Below are 21,537 nucleotides of genomic sequence, written 5' to 3' on the forward strand. Positions count from 1 at the left end.
CACACACACACTGTATTTTATTTTTGTAAGAGATAAATAGACTGACACCAAGCATTGTACATGGATGACCACAACAAAAGCAACAATGATTGCAATTACCAAACATGAAACACACTCATACTATGTCATAATATTGACATTCAGTCCAGTAATCCTCCACTGTAACAGCTCCTTTACTTTGCAGTGAAAATTGATTTGTATATTCTTTGCCTCTGAGTCCTTGTGGGATTTTTTTTTTAAATTAAAACAGAAAGTCACAAAAATTATACTCATCCTCATCAGTTCACTCAGTCCCATGTAATTAATTTTTTTTTCATCTTGATCTTTTGTTAGCACCTTTATGAGTTCATCAGTTTTTCATTAGAGTTCTGAAAATGCTTATTCATTCAGTTCAGCAGTACAGTCAGTTACCAGAAACCTGTACTTGTCAGAGTCTTTTCCATGAATTTCTTGAAGATGAAACCCTTTTATAGGAACATATTTGCAAAAGCATCAGAGTACACCCAGAACTGTCTGTAAATGACAAAAGACTTAAAAATGACCATGGTTAAAGATTTGATGAAAGTTCCTAATAATGCAGTTGACAAGAAAATTAGTTATTTCTGAGATATACATTTTAAAGTAATAACTAGGATTATGACTTATAACATTATACCAGAACATATAAGATTTTTAGAAATTTCATGTAATGTCTGAAACATTTATATTAACGTATTTCCATACAAATAACCCAATGAAAGTTTAGTATTAGTTGTTTTGTTTGTTTATACTGCAGGTTCTTATTAGTCATCAATTTTATATACATCAGTGTATACATGTCAATCCCAATCGTCCAATTCAGCACACCACCATCCCCACCCCACCACAGTTTTCGCCCCTTGGCGTCCATATGTCTGTTCTCTACATCTGTGTCTCAACTTCTGCCCTGCAAACCAGCTCATCTGTACCATTTTTCTAGGTTCCACATACATGCGTTAATATACGGTATTTGTTTTTCTCTTTCTGACTTACTTCACTCTGTATGACAGTCTCTAGATCCATCCACGTCTCAAAAATGACTCAATTTCGTTCCTTTTTATGGCTGAGTAATATTCCATTGTATATATGTACCACCTCTTCTTTATCCATTCGTCTGTTGGGCATTTAGGTTGCTTCCATGACCTGGCTATTGTAAATAGTGCTGCAATGAACATTCAGGTGCATGTGTCTTTTTGAATTACAGTTTTCTCTGGGTATATGCCCAGTAGTGGGATTGCTGGGTCATATGGTAATTCTATTTTTAGTTTTTTAAGGAACCTCCATATTGTTCTCCATAGTGGCTGTATCAATTTACATTCCCACCAACAGTGCAAGAGGGTTCCCTTTTCTCCACACCCTTTCCAGCATTTGTTGTTTGTAGATTTTCTGATGATGCCCATTCTAACTGGTGTGAGGTGATACCTCATTGTAGTTTTGATTTGCATTTCTCTAATAATTAGTGATGTTGAGCATCTTTTCATGTGCTTCGTGGCCGTCTGTATGCCTTCTTTGGAGAAATGTCTATTTAGGTCTTCTGCCCATTTTTGGATTGGGTGTTTGTTTCTTTAATATTGAGCTGCATGAGCTGCTTGTATATTTTGGAGATTAATCCTTTGTCCGTTGATTCGTTTGCAAATATTTTCTCCCATTCTGAGGGTTGTCTTTTCGTCTTGTTTATGGTTTCCTTTGCTGTGCAAAAGCTTTGAAGTTTCATTAGGTCCCATTTGTTTATTTTTGTTTTTGTTTCTATTACTCTAGGAGGTGGATCAAAAAAGATCTTGCTGTGATTTATGTCAAAGAGTGTTCTTCCTATGTTTTCCTCTAAGAGTTTTATAGTGTGTTGGAAGATTTTTAATCACAGTTTCAATTTCAGTGCTTGTGATTGGTCTGTTTATATTTTCTATTCTTCCTGGTTCAGTCTCAGGAGGTTGTGCTTTTCTAAGAATTTGTCCATTTCTTCCATGTTGTCCATTTTATTGGCATATAGTTGCTTGTAGTAATCTCTCATGATGCTTTGTATTTCTGCAGTGTCAGTTGTTACTTCTCATTTTTCATTTCTAATTCTATTGATTTGAGTCTTCTTCCTTTTTTTCTTGATGCGTCTGGCTAATGGTTTATCAATTTTGTTTATCTTCTCAAGGAACCAGCTTTTAGTTTTCTTGATCTTCCCTATTGTTTCCTTCATTTCTTTTTCACTTATTTCTGATCTGATCTTTTTGATTTCTTTCCTTCTGCTAACTTTGGGTTTTTTTTTTGTTCTTCTTTCTCTAATTGCTTTAGGTGTCAGGTTAGGTTGTTTATTTAAGGTGTTTCTTGTTTCTCGAGGTAGGATTGTATTGCTATAAACTTCCCTCTTAGAACTGCTTTTGCTGCATCCCATAGGTTTTGAGTCGTCGTGTTTTCATTGTCATTTGTTTCGGGGTATTTTTTGATTTCCTCTTTGATTTCTTCAGTGAGCTCTTGTTTATTTAGTAGCATATTGTTTAGTTTCCATGTGTTTGTATTTTTTACAGTTTCTTTTTCCTGTAATTGATATGTAGTCTCATAGCGTTGTGACCAGAAAAGACACTTGATATGATTTCAATTTTCTTAAATTTACCAAGGCTTGATTTGTGACCCAAGATATGATCTATCCTGGAGAATGTTCCATGAGCACTTGAGAAGAAAGTGTATTCTGTTGTTTTCAATGGAATGTCCTATAAATATCAATTAAGTCCATCTTGTTTAATGTATTATTTAAAGCTTCAGTTTCCTTATTTATTTTCATTTTGGATGATCTGTCCATTGGTGAAAGTGGGGTGTTAAAGTCCCCTACTATGATTGTGTTACTGTCACTTTCCCCATTTATGGCTGGCTGTTAGCATCTGCCTTATGTATTGAGGTGCTCCTATGTTGGGTGCATAAATATTTACAATTGTTATATCTTCTTCTTGTATTGATCCCTTGATCGTTATGTAGCATCCTTCTTTGTCTCTTGTAATAGTCTTTATTTTAAAGTCTATTTTGTCTGATATGAGAATTGCTACTCCAGCTTTCTTTTGATTTCCATTTGCATGGAATATCTTTTTCCATCCCCTCACTTTCAGTCTGCATGTGTCCCTAGGTCTGAAGTGCATCTCTTGTAGACAGCATATATATGGGTCTTGTTTTTGTATCCATTCAGCCGGTCTGTGTCTTTTGGTTGGAGCATTTAATCCATTTACATTTAAGGTAATTATCAATATGTATGTTCCTATTAGCATTTTCTTAGTTGTTTTGGGTTTGTTTTTGTAGGTCTTTCCCTTCTCTCGTGTTTCCTGCCTAGAGAAGTTCCTTTAGCATTTGTTGTAAAGCTGGTTTGGTGGTGCTGAATTCTCTTAGCGTTTGCTTGTCTGTAAAGGTTTTCATTTCTCCATCAAATCTGAATGAGATCCGTGCTGGATAGAGTAATCTTGGTTGTAGGTTTTTCTCTTTCATCACTTTAAGTATGTCCTGTCACTCCCTTCTGGCTTGCAGATTTTCTGCTGGAAGATCAGCTGTTAACCTTATGGGGATTCCCTTGTATGTTATTTGTTGTTTTTCCCTTGCTGCTTTTAATATTTTTTCTTTGTATTCAATTTTTTGATAGTTCGATTAATTTGTGTCTTGGTGTGTTTCTCCTTGGATTTATCCTGTATGGGACTCTCTGTGCTTTCTGGAGTTGATTGACTTTTGTCTTTCCCATGTTAGGGACGTGGTGTGTTTTGGGGTGTCTGTGGCCTTATTATGATATTAGGCAGCTTCTCTGCTGATGGGTGGAGTTGTGTTTCTGTCTTGCTAGTTGTTTGGCATGGAGTGTCCAGCACTGTAGCTTGCTTGTCGTTGAGTGGAGCTGGGTCTTCGTGTTGAGATGGAGATCTGTGGGAGAGCTTTAGCCATTTGATATTACATGGAGCTGGGAGGTCTCTGGTTGAGCAATGTCCTGAACTCGGCTTCCCACCTCAGAGGCACAAGACTGACACCCAGCTAGAGCGCCAAGACCCTGTCAGCTACACGGTAAAAGAGAAAAAGGAAAAAAATACATATATCATTGCTCCCAAAGTCCACCACCTCAATTTTGGGATGACTCGTTGTCTATTCAGGTATTCCAGAGATGCAGCATACATCAAGTTGATTGTGGAGATTTAATCCGCTACTCCTAAAGCTGCTGGGAGAGATTTCCCTTTCTATTCTTTGTTCGCACAGCTCCCGGGGTTCAGCTTTGGATTTGGACCCGCCTCTGCGTGTAGGTCACCTGAGGGCATCTGTTCCTGCTCAGACAGGACGGGGTTAAAGGAGCAGATGATTCGGGGCTCTGGCTCACTCAGGCCGCGGGGAGGGAGGGGTACGGATGCGGGACGAGCCTGCGGCGGCAGAGGCCAGCGTGATGTTGCAGCAGCCTGAGGCGCGCTGTGCGTTCTCCCGGGGAAGTTATCCCTGGATCACGGGACGCTGGCAGTGGCGGGCTGCACAGGCTCCCGGGAGGGGCGGTGTGGAGAGTGACCTGTGCTCGCACACAGGCTTCTTGGTGGCGGCAGCAGCAGCCTTAGCGTCTCCTGCCCGCCTCTGGGGTCCGTGCTGATAGCCGCGGCTCGCGCCCGTCTCTGGAGCTCATTTAGGCAGCACTCTGAATCCCTTCTCCTCACGCACCCCGAAACAATGGTCTCTTGCCTCTTAGGCAGGTCCAGATCTTTTCCTGTACTCGTTCCTGGCTAGCTGTGGCGCACTAGCCCCCTTCAGGCTGTCTTCACGCAGCCAACCCCAGTCCTCTCCCTGGGATCCGACCTCCAAAGCCCGAGCCTCAGCTCCCAGCCCCCGCCCACCCCGGCGCATGAGCAGACAAGCCTCTCGGGCTGGTGAGTGCTGGCCGGCGCCGATCCTCTGTGCGGGAATCTGTCCGCTTTGCCCTCCGCACCCCTGTGGCTGCGCTCTCCTCTGTGGCTCTGAAGCTTCCCCCCCGCCACCCCCCCTCTCCACCAGTGAAGGGGCTTCCTAGTGTGTGGAAACCTTTCCTCCTTCACAGCTCCTTCCCAGAGGTGCAGGTCCTGTCCCTATTCTTTTGTCTGTTTTTTTTTTTTTCTTTTGCCCTACCCAGGTACGTGGGGAGTTTCTTGCCTTTTGGGAGGTCTGAGGTCTTCTGCCAGCTTTCAGCATGTGTTCTGTAGGAGTTGTTCCACATGTAGGTGTATTTCTGATGTATTTGTAGGGAGGAAGGTGATCTCCAAGTCTTACTCTTCCACCATCTTGAAGGTCTCCTGATATTCTTAATTTACATTAAGTTGGCTTTTGTGTTAGAGGATAACCAGAGTGGAGTTAAGATTCACCTCAAGTTCCAGCTCTGGGACTGGTGGTAACTTCATAGAGCACTACCTTGAGAATTCTGAGGCTTCATCTGGGTTTAATGAGAAAGGGAGTAGAATAGAATTACATCAATTCACAATGAATTCCATCTTCTAGGAAGGAAGAGTAGAGAAATGTATTTGTCCATATGGTTCTAAGAGGTGGGAGAGTTTTCTATCTAGGTGTGGCTAAAAGGGTCACCTGGAAAACTTCTCTAAATTATCTGGAAACTTTTTCAGTATTCGTTAAGGCCAGTCTTGGAGAACTATATCCTGTACACACACATTCATATCTTATTTCTTTGCCTGGTTCTGGTTATGCCAAGTGTGTGGTTCATTAATTTAGGAAAAGCTTAGCAGGCTCTTTGAGGATGATGAAGCCTGAACTGGCATATCTTATCTCCTGTGACAGACTGAACCTTGACAGTATCCTAAATACCCCACAAATTGGATTGGCTGAAAATTTTTTCTACAGGATACATAGACATATGTTCCTAATCAGCCTTTTTAGCTGAATAAAAGTCCTAAGAAAGTTCTTCTTGAGAAGAATAAAATTGAGACCTTCATGATGCCAAAGCTTGGAAGTCTTAAACTTCTTAGTGTTTCTGTCTGTAGTTGAGCACAAACTTACCTGATCATTGCTTTCTCACAAAGAATCCATCAAAATAAATGTTTGTCTAAGTCTTGAGGTCTTGAGTGTAAGTGATAATGACTTGCATCATTAGTGAGGCTCTTGGGCTGGCACCCATTGCCCTGGGTTTATAAGGTTAGAGTAACTGGCTGGTCCATAATGCTTGCTCAGGTGCTCTCTCTCTCTCTGGACTGCTTACATGGCCAGGTGACGGATGGCTTTATTTTTTTTTAAATGAGGAAGGGACTGAGGACTTGGCTGGTTCAACTTCAGTTCTTAAGTTTGTCTGGATTGTTCCTACTACTCCAGCTTGCTTTCTGTCCCTTTTATCTTTGCCTACCACTCTCTTACAAATTAAACCATAGATCAGAAACTATAAACTGGTAGTCTTTGGTGATATCCAGCTTTCAGATATGTTTTGTTTGACCCACAGAGTGTTGGATCACACAGCCTTTTTAAAATTTAATTAATTGCCAACATTTCTACTACTGGTTTCAACTTTATCTGGAGTCTTTTTGGCTTTTATTTTGAACCCTAGAACTTAGACATTTTTTGGCTCCTGCCTTGCAAGTCTGAAACTCAATTCCCATTTTGTATTTCTGGTGCTTAGTTTTTATCTTTGGCAGATCCTGACCACTGTGAACAGAATATAAAGCATGAAAAGGGTGGTGTCCCTGCTCTGCAGCAGTGGGGACTCTGGGCCCCAGGTTGGATGTCAGCTGTAGCTCATCAGGCAGTTAGTTTACTGATCCCTGTTAGAAAGACCGGAGATGTAGGTGTGGCCCCAGCCATGCCAAATATTAGCTTCTTCTGACTTTGGAAGCTAGGAGGACCATCTGCTGCCCCATTTGTGCTTGAACTTCACGGTTGGAATTTGGTCAGTGGAACACTGTGATAGATAATGATGTTAATGCTAATGAATCCTAAATCTGTGCAAGTGCATGGTGTGTGTGTGAGAGACGGAATAGCTACCATTAGGCATTTTCACATATTATAAATGCCACATTAGGCAATTATATAATTTTTAATTCTTATTTTAACTTCAGAATTTGTTAAATCCAGAGTCTGTCACTAGTCTCTTGAGCTGACAGCTGGCTTAGAACTTAGCCTCCGAGACAATCTTTCCATTCTAATGACTCCATGCCAGGCTATACTGTCTGGTGATCTAGTTATGGCTTCTCAAAGAGAATAACAAAATTAATAGTGATAACTACCATTTATTGAATGCTTATGAAGTGCCAGAAACTGCTAAAGTACTTTGATATATGATCATATTATCTCATTTATTTCTTAAAACCCTGTGAAGTGAGACGTTACCTATAGTCTACAGGTGAAGAACCTGAGGCTGCGGCACCTTAACTGTTGTCCAAAGGGTGGAACAGGACTCAGACCCCACTTAGGGCGGCTGTGAAGTCCGTGATCTTAACCACTACCCTGTGCTGCCACTTGAGCCCAACATCTAATTTAATGAAGATATGAGCATTTATTAAGCACCTGTACAACCAGGTGCTGTTTCAGATTTTAAAAGCTGTAATGTGTATTTTTTGCTAATAAGGTGTTTGAGGTTTGCTTAAAAGATAAGACCTGTGCTTATTCAAAGATAACAAGGTTGAGTGTTTTGAGTGACAAATGAGTGGAGCAGATAATTCATAGGAAAGAAAATCACAGCTGACCAGAGTCATCAGTTGCCTGAAGGACGGAGGGGAAGTGGTGGAGAGAAAGTAGGATGTGTGATTCTGTGACAACCCCAGAAGCAAGATTCTTTCACAGGGCTTCTTATTTATTTACCCTGAGTAGGAATGTCACTTGATAAGAAGATTAGCCACCCCCCCCCCCAGTTTATCTAGAAGCTGCACCATCCTGTAAGCTGAAGAGAATAAGCTCATTTTGTTATTATCTATTGTCGAAGGATTAAGTTGGTGTGGGGAACAAATCTTTGTCTTTTGCTTGTTGTATGTAAACTGCTCCACACATAGGTGTAAAGTTGACAGGCTTTATTGGGATTTGTTGTCAACACTGTTCCACATCAAGGCCCCCTGACACTGGCTTTTTGCCACCGTTCTGTTTCGTCTGGCCTAGATACTCCAGAGAATGTCCCCCAGTGTCCTGACTTCAGATATCCTCCACTGACCTGGATCAGGTGCTCAGACATCAAGTCACAGGCCTATAAATCATGGTCCCATAAGCCGATCTGGTGGTTTTTATTGAAATTGCCCTTTGTGTAGACACATAGAGGATTAAAGGTGCTTTAAAAACAAGAGAAAGGAAAGGCCAGGTGGTAAACCTTCTCTTCCTGGACAGGAGAAACAGTACCAAGAGGCCATCTGGACACTGCGGGGCACACACACTCCCCCATTCCTTCTGGATCCCTTGCTGAAGTGCATAGGAATGTGGCATTTACAGCAGAATTTGTAGACATAACGTTCTCAGAAAGCTGAGAACAGCGTGTCCTGGGATAAGATGGAAGAGGGAGAAAAATACTCCTGTGAACTGGGACTGTCTCTACCCCTTAGATTCACTCTCATGGACCTGCCATATGCCTCGAGCACCATGGTAGAGTTTAACATGAAAAAGCACATCTTGTAGATTAGAACAGCCTCTCCTTTTCCAATCAGGCTTAGTGGTTTGGCCAGTAAGGCAGACAGCTTCATCATAGGCAGGCAATGTAAGAATTCTGAGTTTATCAAATGGTGGGCATCAGTAGCAACCAGAGTCGTCAGAGAGGGCCTGGAATAGGTTTGGATGTAGATCCTGGTGAAGGGGCACCATTAGAGGCTGGAGACCAGAGGAAGGCACTGTAGGCTGGGAAACCTACAAGGTGAGCAAGTATGTAGAAGTTCTAATACTGAGTTCACACAGAGCCCTCCAAGTTGCCTTGGAGTGGGGAGGAGTAGGGATCCGATAGAGAGGAGAGACCAGGTATGAAGGGCTTAGCACCTCTGCATGGAGCTGGGTGTGTTTTATGTGCCTGACTTAAGAGGTTTCTGCTTTGTGGGTAGGCATGTGCTACCGGAGAGCTTAGAAATTGCCACCTCTGGAGGATGGCCTTGCCCCCATGCAGTCAGAGAGATCTGGGTTCAAGCCCTGGTTATGCCCTCAAGGGGCTATATGATCTTGGGCAAGTACCTATGACCTCTGAGTTTCTTTTCTGCAAAATGATGCTAATGCTACCTATTTCACTTCCTTAATTTGGATGATATACATTCGAAATTTTATTAAGTGTCTGGCACACAGTAGGCTCTCAATAGGTGGTAGCTATTTTCATTGTATTGTTCGTGTTGTCATGGCTTGCCTTACTCCTGGTATTGTTCCTGTGTGCCTCTGTATCAAAGATTAGGGAGACATACAAGAATTGTTCCGAGAGGGTCTGTCCTAACCCTGAGACTCTGTCCCCAGCTGTTTAACTGTCTGGTCTTCTAAGCATGAGCTGCAAGTCCAAACAACAGCTTTACAAGCCCAAGGTTGGGGTGGTCAGACCTGCTTGTCACTCTCTGTGACTCTGCCTCTGTGCCTCCCAGGTTGTGTGCCATCTCCCGTGGGGAGCTGTTACCACTCTGTCTTTACTTGCTCCTTGTTGGGGCCATTGTCAGCCAAGGCTGCTTTCTGTCACTTGCTGCCACATCTCTTCCTAGTTCAGTCATCGGGGGCGGGGGTGGGGGACGTTCATTTAGATGAAAGTCTGAATTTATAGAAAATACTATACCAGATACTAATTTGCCTTGTAAGGCGGTCCAGCAGGGTTTCTTGCCACGACGCTCTGCCCAAAGTACTACTATGCTTCTTCATGGCCATGCCGTGGTCTTGCACTGGGCAGGGGGGTAGGGGGGAAGGTGAAGATGCCAGCCATGGAATTTCTCAACTGAGTATCACTGGGCTACAAGACCCCTGCCCCCCTGTCCCTTTCTTATTGGTAGGAGGTCCTCAGAAGAGCATCAGTCCAGGCCCCTGTCCGTTTCCAGCAGTACCCCAATACTGCTGGGAACCAAGGTATACTCTTGCTTGTTCCTAGGTTTGTGTACCATTGAGGATTTTCTGTGTTCTACCATGTATAATATCCCATTTAATCTTGATAACTGCCTTGTGGGGTGAGGAAGGGAGCAGTTTCTAGAATAGGTATTGAGTCTCTTGCCTTTGGAAATAAATAAAATGGGACTCAAAGAGGTTACTCAACCATCAGTGGGAAAGGTGTGGAAACTGCATATAAACAGACAAGTAATTTCAGGACCATGGAGTAGATAGAGAGCTCATTTTCAAGTAGCTTCTGAGAGAAGTCTTTGTCTGGCAGTTTCTGGCCCGGATTCTCTTGTCTGTCTCTCCAGAAACCTGCATTCTAGTTATTCACTGTGTGTCCCAGTCTTGGTCATATACCCATTTCACAGAAGAGTTCCTCCTCATAGGACACTGCATCCTTTTAGCCTTTTTTCTTTTTATCCTTCTGCCTCCTGTAGGGATGTTTGAGCTCTTTCTTCACTTATAGTTCAATGAAGCCAAGCCTTAGTCTGTCCCTTTGGGATGAGCTATTGTTCTACATTAATAATTAACCTTTACAAGAGCTCTGGTCGTAGGCATTTAACCCAGATTCAGAGAAAGTTGAAGTTTGGTTTTGACAGAGAGATCTCACATGTTGGGGAGTGGGAGTTAGAAAGGAGAAGCCGCGTCATTAAACTTCTATCATTTGTTTTCTCGTTTAGTCACTTGAGTGTTTGCCTAAGGATCTTGCAGTTTTTCCCCTTTGCACGTGGTCAGTCCAGTAGAGCTAAGATGAGAAATTTAGCTTTTGAGTTGGGAAGATGAATATGCATGATTTCCTATGTATTATTAAAGATGAGCTTCATGGGTGCTGGTAGTAACTGTTGTTGTTCTGAGTGTCCACAAGTGGTAAAGCACATGGACTCCGGAGCCTAACTCTCTTGGTTCAAGTCCTGCTCTGCCACTTACCGGCCGTGTGACCATGGGCTGGTTCCTTAACTACTCTCCATGTCTGTTTCTGCATCTGTAAAATGGGGGAATGACGGTAGGTATCTCAAATGGGTGTTGTCAGGATCTAATGGGATGCTAGGCTTCAGATCCTTAGCACAGTGCCTGGTAGTAGGTGCTCAGTAAATATTAGCATTGTTATTATTTTCATTGTTGTTGACTATGGTTACACCCATGGTGAAGGTCATCTAGTAGGTGAGACATTTTCAATTCTTTGTTGTTAGTTAGATATTTAAAAGGCAAATATCTCTGCTTGCTTCTCTCCTGGTGTTGGAGAGAAGGGAAGCAGTTCTACAGCTGGATGTTAGGGATTAAATGGTATATACTGGAATGACTCATCCAATTAACTTTTTATCACTGAGATGGAATGTAAGACTTCAGCACTTAAGTCTTGTTGCTTTATTGAAAATGGAGAGGATAAGACAGGCTTCTCTGTGGAAGGGATAAAATGAGTTAACAGCCACGACAGCCACCCCCAAATAGCTGAGATTTTTATGCCCATACCATGTGCCATTTCTAAGTGCTTTACATGTATTAACTCATTTCATCCTTAAGAAATAGTCTAGTCCTATATTCACATTTTCAGAGGAGGAAGCAGACCCAAGTAAGTTAAATAACTTTGAAGTTCGCACGGCTTAGAAGTAGTGGATGTGGGATTTGAACCTAAATGGGGGTCCTCATCTAGAATTTGAATAAGACAATGTGAAGGACCTAGCAACGTGGTTTGCATAACCAATACTCAAATGCTAGCCCCTTTGCCTTCTGTTTTTGCTTGTTTATTATTATATAGTATGGATGTGACATTGCATAGAGATCAGAGGACCAAGAACTATCCAAGGGTACTGCATCAAAATTCAGTTCTAATAACAGCAAAACCTTTTTGAAATTCTGATCTTGGGGAACAAGATTAATCCCTGCTTTTATATGGATTATACCGGGTTTAGAAAGTCATAATAGGTTTTTAAAAATTTTTTAGGGTGTTTCATTCTCTCACTGTGTGTATATAGAGGACATGTGCAATTGTGCAAAAAAAATATAGATTTCCTTCTCCACCAACGCTTAACACTCAATCATCTTCTTTAAAAAGAAAAACAATACAACAGGGTAGAGTGGAAAGTAAGTCTCCCTCCACTCCTGAATATTAATCCCACAAATCCTCTCCCCAGTGACAATTTTATAGTTTCTTGTGTTTCCTTCCAAAAATGTTTTATGCATTTTCAAGCATATATACATGTAACACACACTTCCCAACACACACACTCTTTGCACAATGATAGCATAATGCACGCTGTCCTGTTCCTTACTAATTTCACTTAATGTTACTCAGAGTATCTATGTCAAAACTGGGAGTACTACCTTGTTTATTAGGGCTGCATAATGTTCCATTTTAAAGATGTGCCAGTCTGTTACTGCTGGTCATTTAGGTTGTTTCTGGTCCTTTACTGAGGACATTTCAGTAAATATCTCTGTAGGTAAGTGTTTGTGTCTGTGCAACTCAGTCTCTTTTGGTTTCTACTTGCAAGCTTATATTGTTTAACTTTGTGACAATGCAAAAAATTGGCCAGAAGGAAACAGACAAAAGGAATATAATGGAAATATAGGGGCTTATTCAGGGCTTGTGGGCACGTCAGAGGTCTGTGCAGATGCTTTTTCAAGTGCCGTGTCTCGTGTTTCTCATTGTTTCAGACTGTTGTGTCCTGAAGCTTCGTTTTGGGCCTTTTTCCTGGGTGCCCAGTGAGCGATGGACGGTTACTGTTTGCAAGATTGATTCATGTGGCACTCGTTTGGCTTTTGACAGGTTGTTTATAAGAATAATGACATCCGTCTGGAGCTGTCTCGCTTGGCCAGAATTGGGGACACCAAGATGAAAATCTACGGTGAGGTTGTATTCAAGTGTGAGAATGTGGCCACACTGGACCCCATCAACTTTGAGACCCCGGAGGCTTACATCAGCTTGCCCAAATGGAACACCAAACGCATGGGCTCTATCTCCTTTGACTTTCGCACCACTGAGCCCAACGGCCTGATCCTCTTCACTCACGGCAAGCCCCAAGAGAGGAAGGAGGCTCGGAGCCAGAAGAACACCAAGGTGGACTTTTTTGCCGCGGAACTCCTCGACGGCAACCTGTACCTACTGCTTGACATGGGCTCAGGCACCATTAAAGTGAAAGCCACTCAGAAGAAAGCCAACGATGGGGAATGGTACCATGTGGACATTCAGCGAGATGGCAGATCAGGTAGGAAGAAGCAGGGTGTGTGACCGAGACTAGGGGAAAGCTTCTGCTTCCGTATATTTTTTTATTTTAGTTTTGGACTTGTTTGCGTGTTGATTCTTTTGCTGTCCTCCTTAATGCTTGTTATATGATTACGTAAGATTATGTTTCTGAACCAGACACCTGTCTCATCGATGGCTGGCATTCTCCTCCTCATCGCCCCTGTCACTCACTGCACGATGGTCTCAGTGATAGCTCCGAGACCCTGGGGCTAAGGATGGTTTTACAAGAAGCATTTCCACTGCTACCAAAGTGACTGTCATGTCACTTTTGTGTGATGGTTTTTTTCCCTCTTTATTCTCCTTTTTCCATCACCATGGAAACCAATTGTGACATCACAGATGCTGCATTATGTGATTGCTCTGTAGGACAAGCTGCACTGTGCAAGAGTTTATGCAGTGATACACCCTTCAATAATTGGCAAGAGTCATATTGCAGGGAAAAATTATGACAAGAAAGGAAAAGGCAAATTGATTTTTCCTAAAGTCATGTTCCATTTAAAGCCTTCCTTTGGTGGGAAAGCCTATATTTCACTCTTCGCTCAGACCTTACTAACTCTCCCTGCCTCTTCGTAACCTTTTACATTGGGTTTAAATGGCTTTGTTTGTTTCTGCAGCCGCAGACCAAACAAGCTAGCCCCAGGCCGTACATAGCCACTCTGGAATAGTAACAAAGGGGGGCGGGGTGGAAGGAAACACAAATAGAGAGTCTGAGGCTTTTGAATGCCTGAACAGTCTGCCTCACTTTCTGTGGACATGTGGCAATGAAGGTCACATTCTGTGCCATCAGAAAGGGCATTTCACCCAGAGTAGTAATTAGAGCATTTGAATTTCACACTTATTTCCTGATTCTCCATTTAGGTAGTATCGTACTCAGTAATGGTCTTGGCTATATTTTCCATATTTTTAAGGATTTACTCTCCTGGTAAACACAAAAATGTCTTCCTTTTAGACATTTTTGCGTTTGGCCAACAATAGAAAGCAATAGGTTCCCCTAAAAGGCTGTAGCCACTAATGGCTGAGCTTGCGGGGATGGCTTTTCTGCATAATTCCAGAGCTAGAGGGATGATGGAGATGAGCAATGTTGCCCTTAGGTAAGGAGCTGGTTGGGTTCTGTGCAGAGGGCAGACAGGTGGCAGATTGCAGACCTGGATGGTTTATTGCCCAGCAGGATGCTTTATCAATTGCCTGAAATTTGATCAGAACCAAGAGGCTTCAAATTAAATGTGCTTGTTGGGCAAGAATGAACATTTTGTTCTTTTTTAAGAGAAAAATACACAAAAAATAATTTCTGAGGCCAAATCTTTTGAAGTTTATCCATTAAAAAATGTCAGCAGGGGCAGAGAGCTAGAAACTGTCTCAGAATTATAAGGGACACACTCCTGTTGGTTCTTAAGACTATGCATTTTGGGTCTCTGGAGTTCGGACATGGTTGATGGGTTTCATGATTGACTAACCTAGACCTTGGCACAGCTTAAATGTCACCTATCTGTGTCACAGGCAGGCTAGAACATGTAAAACCGCCACATGTCTGTTTCTGATATTCTCAACACTAATTGCTTTTTCAAGTAGGGCAGTTATTTTGTTTTGTTAGAACCATTAGTAGACCCATTTTTTGACAAATAAGTTTGGATTACAGAAGCCTTAAATTTTATACCTGGGTGCTATGGCATTGGCTAATACTTTGAAATACTGATAAATTTGATCAAAGCCTATAAAAATTTACTGAGTAAACAAATAGTTGTCATGTAAAAGCAGCATAACAAAATTTTAATATGATATACTAAACTTCATTTCTTCATGAGGATATTTTCTGGTATGTTCTTGCAGACCTGAATGAAAATGACTAGTTATAAAAACACAAGTGTATCTAATTGTGGTACCTCCTTCCCTGCTCATCCTGAAGAATATGACTGAGAGGTGATCTCAGGAAACTTTCATCTTCATTCCCCAGCTGAGGGACTGATTCTCAAAACAGTTGTGGTCCCACACTCAGACGATGAATTTTCCTCAGGATGTATTTTAAGGGTCCACTATTTAAATCAGTTTGGGTACCGTTCTTACTTGGCAATAGATGCTCCTCCCTGTTAGTTGGTGATCAGATTAACTCTGTGGACGTGTGGTGGGTAAAGAAAGCAAAACTGCAAGAGAGAAGAAAAGTACCCAAGCCTCAACTTCCTCATTTGTGAAATAGAGGAAATACGAATGCCTACGTCACAGGATTGTTTTGAGGATTGAGTCCAGAAAAGCATAGAAAGTACTAAAAATGGTGGCTGGGACATTTTTATTGTTACGTAGGTTTTTGAAAGATTGAAAAGCAAAAAGGCAAAGCAGATTTCTCCAGGAGAAAACTTCCAGGGAAGAGTAGGGGGAAGCACGCCCAGCTGAACCCTCCAGCGACCCCGCATGCTATTTCTACTCTTCTACCCCTGGGTTGACTTTGTGATTTGGAGTGTACGTCACTTTCTTGATCTCATTTGATCTTCTAGGCCCTTCAGACTGTCCCCTGTCATAGCTGAGGGAATTGAGACTCACATAAGTGAATACTAAATTTCTAAAATTCCTGGCATGAAGTTTAGATATCACTCTGAGTTAACAGTTTAGGAAACTGAGCTGTGGAGGAAATCGAGGGGTTCAGTGACTGGTACAGGGTCAGAAAGACTAGAATCCCTGTTCCCAAGTTCCCAGGTCAGTCTCCAGGGTTATATCTTCTGTGATTTCATGTGCCTGGTCTAGCTCTGATCTCATCTCTTGTTGACTTCCTCTGGCCTCCTGTACCCTAACCACACTCCTGCCTGTCCCAGGGCCTTTGTAAGTGCCATTCCCTGTGCCGGGCATATTCTCCCCCTGGGACTTGGCATGGTTGGATCTTTCTCAACATCCTGGTTTCAGCTTACCTCTCACCTGCTTAGAGAAGCCTTTATCGACCGTACAGTTTAAAGTTGAACCTGTGGGCTGCAGTAGCACCCATTTTACTCTCTTCCTCCCACTCGTCATTTTCCAATTTCTGTTTATTGGGTGATTTGTTTATTCTCTGTTCCTCTGCTGTGGAATATCAGCTCCACGAGAGGAGGCACACCTGTCAAGTTCATGTATGTGTCTAGAACTATACTAGAGACAGAACAGGTGTTCAATACATGTTTGTTACGTGAGTACATAAAGAAACATGTTCCGAAGATAACGGAGGAGTAAGACGTGGAGATCACCTTCCTCCCCACAAATACATCAGAAATACATCTACATGTGGAACAACTCCTACAGAACACCTACTGAATGCTGGTAGAAGACCTCAGACTTCCGAAAAGAAAGCAGAGCACCACCTAAACAAGCTCCAGAGATGGGTGTGAGCCACGGCTATCAGCACGGACACCAGAGACAGGCATGAAACACTAACGCTGCTGCTGTAGCCATCAAGGAGCCTGTGTGCGAGCACAGGTCACTCTCCACACCCCCCTAGGAGCCTGTACAACACGCCACTGCCAGGGCCCTGTGATCCAGGGACAACTTCCCCGGGAGAACACACGGTGCGCCTCAGGCTGTTGCAATGTCACGCTGGCCTCTGCCACTGCAGGTTCGCCCCACATTCCAAGTATAACAACCGTACCCCTCCCTCCCCCGGGCCTGAATGAGCCAGAGCCCCCTAATCAGCCTCTGCTTTAACCCCCTCCTGTCTGGGCAGGAACAGATGCCTGAAGGCGATCTACACGCAGAGGTGGGGCCACAACCAAAGCTGAAGCCCAGGAGCTGTGCAAACAAAGAAGAGAAAGGAAAATTTCTCTGTGCAGCCTCAGGAGCAGCGGATTAAATCTCCACAATCAACTTGATGTACCCTGCATCTGTGGAATATCTGAATAGACAATGAATCATCCCAAAATTGAGGCGGTGGACTTTGGGAGCAAATGTAGACTTGGGGTTTGCTGTCTGTGACTGATTTGTTACTGATTTTTATGTTTATCTTAGTATAGTTTTTAGCGCTTGTTATCATTGGTGGATTTGTTTATTGGTTTGGTTGCTCTCCTTTTTTTCTTTCCTTTTTTTCCCTTTGTTTTTATTATTACGTTTTTATTTTAATAATTTTTTAAAATTTATTATTTTTTTTTCTTTCCTTTCTTCTCCCTTTTCTTCTGAGCCTTGTAGCTGACAGGGTCTTGGTGCTCCAGCCTGGTGTAAGGCCTGAGCCTCTGAGGTGGGAGGGCGAGTTCAGGACATTGGTCCACCAGAGCCCTCCAGGCCCCACGTAATATCAATTGGCGAGAGCTCTCCCAGAGACCTCCGTCTCAACACTAAGACCCAGCTCGACCCAATGGCTAGCAAGCTCCAGTGCCAGACGCCCCATGCTAAACAACTAGCAAGACAGGAACACAACCCCACCCATTAGCAGAGAGGCTGCCTAAAGTCATACTAAGTTCACAGACACTCCAAAACACACCACCGGATGTGGCCCTGTCCACCAGAAAGACAAGTTCCAGCCCCACCCCCCAGAACACAGGCACCAGTCCCCTCCCCCAAGAAGCCTACACAAGCCACTGAACCAACCTCCCCCACTGGGGGCAGACACCAAAAACAGCGGGAACTACGAACCTGCAGCCTGTGAAAAGGAGACCCCAAACACAGTAAGTTAAACAAAATGAGAAAACAGAGAAATATGCAGCAGATGAAGGAGCAAGATAAAAACCCACCAGACCAAACAAATGAAGAAGAAATAGGGAGTCTACCTGAAAAAGAATTCAGAGTAATGATAGTAAAGATGATCCAAAATCTTGGAAATAGAATGGAGAAAATACAAGAAATGTTTAACAAGGACCTAGAACTAAAGAGCAAACAAACAATGATGAACAACACAATAAATGAAATTTAAAAATCTCTAGAAGGAATCAATAGCAGAATAACTGAGGCAGAAGAATGGATAAGTGACCTGGAAGATAAAATAGTAGAAAAACTGCCACAGCAGAATAAAGAAAAAAGAAAGAAAAGAATTGAGAACAGTCTCAGAGACCTCTGGGACAACATTAAACACACCAACACTCGAATTATAGGGGTCCCAGAAGAAGAAGAGAAAAAGAAAGGGTCTGAGAAAATATTTGAAGAGATTATAGTTGAAAACTTCCCTAACATGGGAAAGGAAATAGTCAATCAAGTCCAGGAAGCACAGAGAGTCCCATACAGGATAAATCCAAGGAGAAACACACCAAGATACAAATTAATCAAACTATCAGAAATTAAATACAAAGAAAAAATATTAAAAGCAGCAAGGGAAAAACAACAAATAACATACAAGGGAATCCCCATAAGGTTAACAGCTGATCTTTCAGCAGAAAATCTGCAAGCCAGAAGGGAGTGGCAGGACATACTTAAAGTGATGAAGGAGAAAAACCTACAACCAAGATTACTCTGTCCAGCAAGGATCTCATTCAGATTCGACAGAGAAATGAAAACCTTTACAGACAAGCAAATGCTAAGAGAATTCAGCACCACCAAACCAGCTTTACAACAAATGCTAAAGGAACTTCTCTAGGCAGGAAACACGAGAGAAGGAAAAGACCTACAAAAACAAACCCAAAACAACTAAGAAAATGCTAATAGGAACACACATATCGATAATTACCTTAAATGTAAATGGATTAAATGCTCCAACCAAAAGACACAGACTGGCTGAATGGATACAAAGACAAGACCCATATACATGCTGTCTACAAGAGACCCACTTCAGACCTAGGGACACATGCAGACTGAAAGTGAGGGGATGGAAAAAGATATTCCATGCAAATGGAAATCAAAAGAAAGCTGGAGTAGCAATTCTCATGTCAGACAAAATAGACTTTAAAATAAAGACTATTACAAGAGACAAAGAAGGACGCTACATAATGATCAAGGGATCAATTCAAGAAGAAGATATAACAATTGTAAATATTTATGCACCCAACATTGGAGCATCTCAGTACTTAAGGCAAATGTAACAGCCATAAAAGGGGAAACCGACAGTAACACAATCATAGTAGGGGACTTTAACACCCCAGTTTCACCAATGGGCAGATCATCCAAAATGAAAATAAATAGGGAAACACAAGCTTTAAAGTACACATTAAACAAGATGGACTTAATTGATATTCATAGGACAGTCCTTCCAAAAACAACAGAATACATTTTCTTCTCAAGTGCTCATGGAACATTCTCCAGGATAGATCATATCTTGGGTCACAAATCAAGCCTTGGTAAATTTAAGAAAATTGAAATCATATCAAGTATCTTTTCCGAGCACAACACTATGAGACTAGATATCAATTACAGGAAAAAGAAAACTGTAAAAAATGCAAACACATGGAGGCTAAACAGTATGCTACTAAATAACCAAGAGATCACTGAAGAAATCAAAGAGGAAATCAAAAAATACCTAGAAACAAATGACAATGAAAACATGGCAACCTAAAACCTATGGGATGCAGAAAAAGCAGTTCTAAGAGGGAAGTTTATAGCAATACAATCCTACCTCAAGAAACAAGAAACATCTCAAATAAACAACCTAACCTTACGCCTAAAGCAATTAGAGAAAGAAGAACAAAAAAACCCCAAAGTTAGCAGAAGGAAAGAAATCATAAAGATCAGATCAGAAATAAATGAAAAAGAAATGAAGGAAACAATAGCAAAGATCAATAAAACTAAAAGCTGGTTCTTTGAGAAGATAAACGAAATTGATAAACCATTAGCCAGACTCATCAGGAAAAAAAGGGAGAAGACTCAACAGAATTAGAAATGAAAAAGGAGAAGTAACAACTGACACTGCAGAAATACAAAGCATCATGAGAGATTACTACAAGCAAATAGATGCCAAAAAAAATGGACAACCTGGAAGAAATGGACAAATTCTTAGAAAGGCACTGCCTTCTGAGACTGAACCAGGAAGAAATAGAATATGTAAACAGACCAATCACAAGCACTGAAATTGAAACTGTGGTTAAAAATCTTCCAACAAACAAAAGCCCAGGACCAGATGGCTTCACAGGCAAATTCTATCAAACATTTAGAGAAGAGCTAACACCTATCCTTCTCAAACTCTTCCAAAATATAGCAGAGGGAGGAACACTCCCAAACTCATTCTATGAAGCCACCATCACCCTGATACCAAAACCAGACAGAGATTTCACAAAGAAAGAAAACTACAGGCCAATATCACTGATGAACATAGATGCAAAAATCCTTAACGGAATACTAGCAAACAGAATCCAAGAGCACATTAAAAGGATCATACACCATAATCAAGTGGGGTTTATCCCAGGAATGCAAGGATTCTTCAATATACACAAATCAATCTCATTAACAAACTGAAGGATAAAAACCATATGATCGTCTCAATAGATGAAGAAAAATCTTCGACAAAATTCAACAGCCATTTATGGTAAAAACCCTCCAAAACGTAGGCATAGAGGGAACCTACCTCAACATAATAAAGGCCATATATGACAGACCCACAGCCAACATCGTTCTCAGTGGTAAAAAACTGAAACCATTTCCTCTAAGATCAGGAACAAGACAAGGTTACCCACTCTCACCACTATTATTCAACATATTTTTGGAAGTTTTAGCCACAGCAATCAGAGAAGAAAAAGAAATAAAAGGAATCCAAATGGGAAAAGAAGAAGTAAAACTGTCACTGTTTGCAGATGACATGATACTATATACACAGAGAATCCTAAAGATGCCACCAGAAAACTACTAGAGGTAATCAATGAATTTGGTAAAGTAACAGGATACAAAATTAATGCACAGAAATCTCTTGCATTCCTATACACTAATGATGAAAAATCTGAAAGAGAAATTAAGGAAACACTCCCATTTACCATTGCAACAAAAAGAATAAAATACCTAGGAATAAACCTACCTAAGGAGACAAAAGACCTGTACTCAGAAGACTATAAGACACTGTGAAAGAAATTAAAGATGATACAAACAGATGGAGAGATTTACCATGTTCTTGGATTGGAAGAATCAACATTGTGAAAATGACTATACTACCCAAAGCAATCTCCAGATTCAATGCAATCCCTATCAGACTACCAATGGCATTTTTCACAGAACTAAAACAAAAAATTTCACAATTTGTATGGAAACACAAAAGACCCCGATTAGCCAAAGCAATCTTGAGAAAGAAAAACGGAGCTGGAGGAATCAGACTCCCTGACTTCAGACTAAACTACAAAGCTATAGTAATCAAGACAGTTCAGTACTGGCACAAAAATAGAAATACAGATCAATGGAACAGGATAGAAAGCCCAGAGATAAACCCACGCACCTGTGGTCACCTTATC

General features: G+C 41.7%; 1 protein-coding gene across 1 annotated transcript in view; it reads left to right on the forward strand.

Moving 5' to 3' along the window:
* Nucleotides 1-21,537, forward strand: part of LOC118889935 (neurexin-3) — a 745,585-nt gene that overhangs the window by 461,494 nt on the left and 262,554 nt on the right. The window contains exon 7 of the mRNA XM_036842062.1: nt 12,761-13,199. Within this exon, the coding sequence (XP_036697957.1) occupies nt 12,761-13,199 (439 nt within the window). The remainder of the gene's footprint in view (nt 1-12,760; nt 13,200-21,537) is intronic.

This window comes from Balaenoptera musculus, chromosome 2 (assembly GCF_009873245.2).
Source record: "Balaenoptera musculus isolate JJ_BM4_2016_0621 chromosome 2, mBalMus1.pri.v3, whole genome shotgun sequence".
Lineage (NCBI taxonomy): Eukaryota > Metazoa > Chordata > Mammalia > Artiodactyla > Balaenopteridae > Balaenoptera > Balaenoptera musculus.